This window comes from Branchiostoma belcheri, unplaced genomic scaffold (genome assembly GCF_001625305.1).
Source record: "Branchiostoma belcheri isolate BF01 breed outbred unplaced genomic scaffold, Haploidv18h27 scaffold824, whole genome shotgun sequence".
Classification (NCBI taxonomy): Eukaryota; Metazoa; Chordata; class Leptocardii; order Amphioxiformes; family Branchiostomatidae; genus Branchiostoma; species Branchiostoma belcheri.
In genome coordinates, this window is record NW_017804492.1 from 1 (window position 1) to 8,535 (window position 8,535).

Consider the following 8,535-nt stretch of genomic DNA (forward strand, 5'->3'; position numbering starts at 1 on the left):
ATACGGCATTTCATGAATACGAAAAATACAATATAGTAATACAATATAAAAAAATACAATATAAACACAATATAAAGGTCTTCCTACCTGACCGAAGACTCAACTCTGCTCTGCTCTACTCTACTCTACTCTACTCTACTCTACTCAACTCTGCTCTGCTCTACTCTACTCTACTCTACTCTACTCTACTCTACTCTGCTCTGCTCTGCTCTACTCTACTCTACTCAGCTCTGCTCTACTCTACTCTACTCTACTCTACTCTACTCTACTCTACTCTACTCAACTCTACTCTACTCTACTCTACTCTACTCTACTCTATTCTACTCTACTCTACTCTACTCTACTCTACTCTACTCTACTCAGCTCTGCTCTGCTCTGCTCTGCTCTACTCTACTGTACTCTACTCTACTCTACTCAACTCTGCTTTGCTCTGCTCTTCTCTACTCTACTCTACTCTACTCCACTCCACTCTACTCTACTCTACTCTACTCAACTCTGCTTTGCTCTGCTCTACTCTACTCTACTCTACTCTACTCCACTCCACTCTACTCTACTCTACTCTACTCTACTCTACTCTACTTTACTCAAACAACACAACATTGTAAAGTATATAGTCAATACTACACATTGTTAAGTCTGTCACATTTGTGAATAACTTTGGACATACGTGTTTGTTTTATCTCTTTTTAGATATTGACGAATGTGAGAGTGGTGCGGCAGATTGTTCTCAACTCTGCATCAACACACTCGGGTCCTTCCAATGTGCCTGTCACCCTGGGTATAGTCTACTTGCTGATGGCAAGATGTGCCAAGGTAACGTGAAAATTTGTCTATTTGCCTGTACATCCAAAATGTAATTCATAATCGTTTTATTTGTCAGATCCATTCAATTGCTTCATCCTTATGTCTTATTGCATTTCATGTTAGTTTTCATATTGAAATTCAAACTTTGAAACGATATGACATATGTGTGTGTCTGTGTCTTTTTTTTTGCACATTTGTAATCAGCAGAACTCAATCAGAACGCCTTTATGGATTGTGATGATATTTGATATGTTGGTAGATCAGAGGATGACAAAGGTCAAATCTGGTCCTCCGAAGTAATAAAAAGTTTTAAAATTCTACATATTTCATGGAGGTATGAGACCTCCGAATTCTAGTTCAAGTATTGTACTCAGTTGCGTTATCTGAAAATTATACAACAATTTTGTATGTCACAGCTGGTGGAGGAGGGCCAAGGACAGTTCGAGCATGTGAACACAGCGGGGTCCCTGTGTCCCTGGATTGCTCCTCGGGTACGATCCACATAACGGCCGCCCTGTACGGCCGCAAACAGCACGGGCTCTGCCCGGGACCTGTGTATACCACGGACTGTGAAAGCTCCAGAAGCCTGTCGACTGTGAAGTCCAAATGCGACGGACACAGCACCTGTTCTGTCCAGGCGTCAAACAGCCTGTTTGGAGATCCCTGTCAAGGGACGGTGAAGTATTTGGAGGTCACATATCAATGCGGTGAGTATAGTTACCTCCATGAAAATGGATGTATTGTTTTGTGTCTGTCTGTTTGTCTATATATGTGTGTGTGTGTGTGTGTGTGTGTGTGTGTGTGTGTGTGTGTGTTTCCGCAACTTTGTGGTCATCATAACTTCACTTTGCAGTGAAATTGCAGGAGACTTTCTGGTGAAGTCTTTTAAAGCCGATAAGTCCAGATAGGAACCTCATTTTTGGTATGTAGGTACTCGTACATGCCAAAAATGACGAAAATATGTTGTTTCTATCTGGACTTATTGGCTTTAAAAGTTTTTAACAGAAACTATTCTGCAGTTCCAGAACAAGATGCTAGGGGGACCAAACTTACACCACTTATTTCTGACAGACCACTTATTTCTGTCACACCAAAAAATCAAGACCATAGCATGTTCATGACAAAAGATTAAAAAACTGGAAGTTATGCTGCAGTACCAAGGTCTTCCACCAGGAGGCCCATATTTGACCCTGACCTTCGTCCTCCTAAGATTTACCAGCATACCAAATATCATCACAATCGATAAAGGCGTTATGAAATTATGCTGACTACAAATGTGCGGAAACACACACACACGCACACACACACACACACACACACACAACATACATACACACACACACACAGACAGGCCAAAAACAATACCTCCATTTTACAGGTAACAATACCTGTAATAAACAGATCCATATCATATCACATGTAACAAATGCTGTTTTTCCTGCAGAGGTAAATGTTGCCCTCAGCAAAAAGGCCACACAGAGCAGTTTGCTGAGATCGGAATATCCTGCGGAACGAGCTGTGGACGGAAACACAGGAACCATTCTGTACCCTCGACAGCAATGCACACACACGGACCTGGAGTACGAGCCGTGGTGGAAGGTTAATCTTGGAGACACTTACGTCATCAGTCACGTGACAGTCATTAACCGCGGAGACTGCTGTGGTGAGTAGATAGGCAGCAGTCGGTTAGAACTACAATTATTATAAGTTGTTATCTTTATTACACAATGCGTAAAATTGTAAGATTTACTTTAGAGATATCAAAGATTAACCGTACATAATAATACTTTTATATACGGTATTACATAAAAATCACATTTCCTAAGCTAAAACACATTTACTTTGATGTATAATTTCTTCATCAGTAGTGAAGGGTGGAAACTTACAGTGGAGAATTTTTGTTCTCTTACAAGTTCAAAAGTTTCAAAGTAAACGCTATCCTCCGACTAAATTATTCAAGACCAAAAAGAGCTTCTAAAAAAAGTTAGCACACTAGTTCTAAAAAGATAGAAATACACCTCTTACAGGAGAACGACTGCGAAACTTCATGGTACGAGTCGGTCCACATGGGGACTTCCGTGAAAATACACCATGTGGTGACATTTACTCGGAAACTCCATCGGAAGGAGAGACTATCGACGTTCGGTGTGAGGAGCCCATCTCAGGGAGGTGGGTGTCTGTCCAGCTGATCGGCCGGGAGGACTACCTGTCTCTGTGTGAGGTACAGGTGTTTTCAGGGACAGGTAAGATGTTATCACTTACTTTTTGGTAGACGTTCTGGCCTCATTAACTTTTATATTGCCCCAGCACAGTCCCAACAAGAATTCGTAGATCTCATACCTCCATGAAATATATGAGTCTTTGTAAATGACATGTCCTCATTAATTATGCAAATGACGCAACATAAACATAATATATGCATAGTGAAAAAGAAAAGGTGATAAAGTCGTTGAATCTTTTCTAACTGGATAAATTGAAATTTTAATACGTAAATGTTTCAGGTACCATCCGGTACCTTTCATCAGTACAAATGTAGAGGAAATTTTTATTTTAATTTTTATTTCTACATTTGTGTTCTGATGAAAGGTACCGGATGGTACCTGAAACGTTTACCGTTCCTGGTATTAAAATTTCAATTTATCCAGTTAGAAAAGATTCAACGGCTTAAATTTATCACTTTTTCTTTATCCTGGATGGTTAACCTTCACCAACGTATATGCATAGTGGTGTTAACCTTTAAGTAACTTACACGTGTCACAAGGTATAAAACACACAGACGCGCCAAAAACAATACCTCCATTTTTCATTGAGGTAACTATTCACATTTGCAAAAAAAGGCTGTGGAACAGACGGTTTTAACGCGTGTCATATGAAACTAACTCTTTCAGGAACATTACCGGGTATTCAGTTGATTTCTTTTTCATAATCTTCACATATCATCCGTTTTTGAGAACGATTTACTAGAATGCTGTATATCTTATGCTATACCTTTTCACTCAGAGTACGATTCACATAAAAATCACATAGACATCGGCGGAGAAAGAATATACAGACAGTCATAATTTTACATAATGGGTGGAGAGCCAACGTCACATTTAGATAACATCTTTTCACATTTGAAAATGTGATTTTTCTCGACCATTCACTGCAAATGGGAAAAAATGTGACGCAAAAAAATAACATTTTTTATTTTTTCACAAAGGTGTCGCGCTTCAGAAATGTTATTTTATGTGATTACCTGTCAACTTATGTGATAAAATGTGATGCTGTTTAACCTCCAAAAATGTCATATTACGTCACATTTTGTCACATTTTCTCATAATTTTGCAGCAAATTCACATAATTTTCACATTTATGCACCTGGTAGTATGTATGTAACGTACGTTTTCGTATAACATCTTTCGTAATCGTTCAACATTTGGTGCAGTAAATCTTTTCAATGTTCCCGTCCTTCTACAGATCGTTCCTGTAGCAGGCTTCCTGAGGTTGAACACGGCATGTTTGAGGTGTCCTCATCAGACAGTACAGTAGGACGTGTGGTGTGTAACGACGGGTACCGCGTACTGGGAAACCCCGTGCTTCGGTGTGACATGACCGGCCACTGGGGAGGAGCGCTCCCGAGGTGTATAGGTGAGAAACTGCCTTTAGCAAGAAGGCGTTGAGAGTATTTAACCTTATCTCATTCTTAGTTACAGAAGTTACAGAGTTGTTCTATGACATCTCACTTTAAAAAAACCATGTCATTGATACTGTTTAAGGCCGCAGAACACAGTAATAATGAGCGACCCCCGGGGTCTTTAACGCGGGTATAGAAAGTAATGCAGACAAACGTCTTGCATTCTGGCTAGAGCGACTTATGTGAGAGGTAGCCATGAGTGAACATATTAGTTGGCCGTGATTCTCTAGTGCACCCTACTGTAATGTTTACCGCGTCGAAGTGAGTCACCTCAGGGTAATTAACTATAGGAATCCCCATAGGGCGAAAATTGTGTTTTGCCACCTTAAGAGGCATCATGTCATTTAAGGGGGGGGGGGGCGCAAAGCTTAAACCTTCATGAGAAATGCGTATATATATCAGCATATCTGCATCTGATTCATTATTTTGTTTGTCTGGTGCAAGTGAACTGTGCACAACCACAAAAAAGTCGCTCCTGATCTTGACAATAACATCCTGTCCCGCGGTAGACCTAATCGAGCTACCGAGTAGTTAAATACTTCCCAAATATACCAGTCTTTAGAGTTACTATGAAAAGATATCACAGCAAAATATAATTTCTGGGTTACATAGTGGACCTTAACATATTGTGGATGCATTTTTTGCCTTTTCCATGAAGTGCACGATTGTGGAAAGCCGAAACAACTGAAGAACGGAGCTCGACTAGGATCGGGCCACGCCGTGGAGTACAACTGTAACAAGGGTTACCTCATGGTGGCAGGGGACGGGGTAAGGACCTGTCAGTCAAATGGCGTGTGGAGCGGAGAACACCCCGTCTGTAAAAGTGAGTAATTCATGAAATAGTTGAAGGAATTTCCATTGTTTATATGGAAAGCTTAAAGACTACAGAAACAATATTCAGTCATGACTGTTACAGAACCTACATGTGTTTGTTTGCTTGTGTTGTTTGTTTGTTTGTTTGTTTGTTTAAATTTGTTTCCTTGAGTTGAACGTTTTGCACTTAGTTTAGGTCACTTGCCTACATCGTCATGCAGTTTCTTTTTAAATCATTGCCCCGGTGTCTTTTCACTACTATACAATCATCTATTTAATTTCATATGGATTGCCCTTGCTGAAGAGTCAAGGGCAAGAGTATTATCTTTGAAAGACATAGATGCTACTCATTAAACGTTTCGAGCAATAAAGTTAATTCAAGTAATTCATTCATTCATTCATTTATTCATTCATTTTATCCTATAATGCGTACTACAGAGGCAGACTGTCCCCAGCTTCCAAAAGCAGAAGGCCGTCTTCGCGTCCTTGGTTCCCAGCTGATTACAGGGAGCATGGTGCGGTTTGTGTGCCCGCCTGGGTATGACCTGCACGGACCGACAACCTCAACCTGTGGCACTAACGGCCAGTGGTCACACGGCAATGACCTGCCAGGTAAAGATGCTCACGAAAGTTGCTCAATGCTGTGGGGTTTTTTTTCAAAGTTGCTCAATATTTTTTTGAGTTGCTCAATGTTATGTTTTTTAAGTTGCTCAATGTTTTTGTGAAGTAGCTCATTTTTTTAAGTTGTATGAAGTTGCTCAATGTAGTATTCTTTGAAGTTGTGCAAGTTGCTCAATATTGCATTTTTTAAAAGTTGCTCAATATTTTTTCAAAGTTGCTCAATGTTGTGTTTTTTTTAAGTTGCTCAATGTTGTATTTTTGTGAAGTTGCTCATTTTTTTGAAATTGCCTAATGTTGTGTTTGTTTGAAGCTGCTCAATTTTGCATATATTGAAGTTGCTCAATATTGTATTTTTTGAAGTTGCTCAATTTTGTGTTTGTTTGAAGCTGCTCAATTTTGCATATATTGAAGTTGCTCAATATTGTATTTTTTGAAGTTGCTCAATTTTGTGTTTTTTTTTAAGTTGCTCAATGTTGTATTTGTTTGAGGTTGCTTTTTGAAGCTCAATTAGTTTATCATGATTCAAATTTAACAAACATAATTCTAACATAATATGGCTTCATCAGTCTTTTTTGATTAATGCAAATCAAGTGACTGTAAAGAAAAGAAATTTACCCACTAGAGTTTTATATATTTTTACATAAAGAGCATTGCCTGTGTAACTGTAACAAGTATTGAACTGTTGAATTTGTTGTTCCCACAGAATGCGACAAAAACGAAACGGAGAATTAAGACGAGTCGAGTCCGGACGTGGTTCACGCCAAGAATGTCTAAATGAAGCGTGAGATGGTTAAATGATCAACAACTTCAATCTGCTGGTCTAGATAATCGCAAATTGTCAAGCAACAATAACAGCATTTTCTCTCGTCAAAATGTAACAAACAGTGTCCAGTTTAATTCCGGAATTCCAGTTTAATTCCGGACTAATTCCCATATCTCAGCAACCTTACGTCTAGATGGGCTAATATTCTAAGATATAGGTAAAAATGATGTAAGAAATATGTAGTAGCCATCGGTGACCCCTTGGAAATTAACCATATTCTGCAGAATTCTGGGAACTAGAGCCAGAATTCTGCAGAAACTTTTACCCATATCTTAGAATATTAGCCCATCCAGATGTAAGGTTGCTGAGATAGATATGGGAATTAGTCTGGAACTAGAAAGGTAACATTTGCAAGCAAATGCAATATGTTTACCTCAGGATGGTCTCGCCTACCATTTATAACTTTATTGGGGAAGAAGGATGGGAGAATATTTTGCTTATGTTGCTTACTTTTAGAGTACACTATAGAGTAACATTAACTGGGGGATTTGAACTTGTTTTTCTGTTGCTGTAAGGCCAAGGATTTAGTTTAAAATGATCACTCAGCACACACTTTCATCATGTTTGCAATTAAGAGGAAAGATGCATGTATAAGTCATGTACACATTGAATGTTTCAATCTTGACAGCTTTAATTAAACAATTTTTAAATATTCCACTTGTCTTACAATCTTGTTAACTTTAGAAATACAAGCAAACACAACAAATACAAAATACAACAAATACAAGCACTGTTGAATATGTACAGCTTTTTACTTAGACATGGCACTTAACATTTGTCTCACTATCTTATTGCAGGTATGTAAATGATAATTATGATAAGAGTTATTTTACATTTTAAGTTCTAATTGAAAAAAAAATTGAAACTATACATGGCTTATGTATAGTACTACAAACCTAAACATGTGAGCGGGGCCTGATGTTGTGTTGGAACCCCGGGTTCTTTTAGGGATGTTGCCTACGAAGAAGTAACGAACGAACGGATTTTTAAACTTTTTTCTATCTACGATACTAATTACTACAATATATAAATGAGAGAAAAAAACTGTATAATAATAATGATGGGTCCTTACAACTGGACATCTGTATAAACCGGACATCTGTACAGACTACAGAGTTCACATAGCAATAGAGTTCGCAGTTTGCTAGACTTTTACAACTTTCAGAGTTCGTCAGAGTTCAGGTCCGTGGAAACGTCGCTTCACGTCGACGCTCTCCGGTGTCACTTGATCGTCGCAGCTCTCGTCTCATCTCTAGAACTCGTCTCTCGTCCCTCAGCCTCGTCCCTCAGCTCGCGTCAAGGCTGCTTACCAGGCGGTTCCAAGCTGTGTTCCTCCCCTCCTCCGTGTTGCTGCAAGGGGCACGAACGTTCGCCCGCAGTCGCCCCTCAGTTGCGGTAGCCCTCACCGGTCCTTGGTCGAAGGGTGTCCGGCGAAGATGGCGTCGCTTCAGGGGTCCCCATTAGGGAGATGACTCGGACGAGCCGTTCTTCCGGGATCGGATGGCGCGGCGGTAAGTTACCTCTCCATCGCCAAACTTCGATGTCCCACGTGGACCTGTGCAGGAGTTGGGGAAGAGAACACACAAACACACACACCAAGCCTGACCGCCATAACTTATGAATAACTATAACTTCAACGTACGGGAGAACAAACTCCCACAGAACTCTGACTCAACACCATATTCTCCAACAAGCGACATTAATTCCGCCGACCCAGAGGGTCACGAACTCAACTGACCAGAACTCCTTGCCTCGACCCTACGAGCACAAGGTCTTAAATGCTGAGTTAACTAAAGAT

The 8,535-nt window shown here is 39.9% G+C and overlaps 1 protein-coding gene across 1 annotated transcript; it reads left to right on the plus strand.

Annotated features, from left to right (window-relative positions):
- The first annotated feature begins 687 nt into the window (after positions 1-687).
- Positions 688-6,988, plus strand: LOC109486736 (zona pellucida sperm-binding protein 3 receptor-like). The gene is made up of 8 exons (XM_019790623.1): positions 688-813; positions 1,221-1,511; positions 2,249-2,467; positions 2,832-3,047; positions 4,264-4,434; positions 5,139-5,303; positions 5,732-5,905; positions 6,618-6,988. The coding sequence occupies exons 1-8, from the start codon at positions 804-806 to the stop codon at positions 6,644-6,646; spliced, it is 1,275 nt and encodes a 424-aa protein (XP_019646182.1). The 5' UTR covers positions 688-803; the 3' UTR covers positions 6,647-6,988.
- The last annotated feature ends 1,547 nt before the right edge of the window (positions 6,989-8,535 follow it).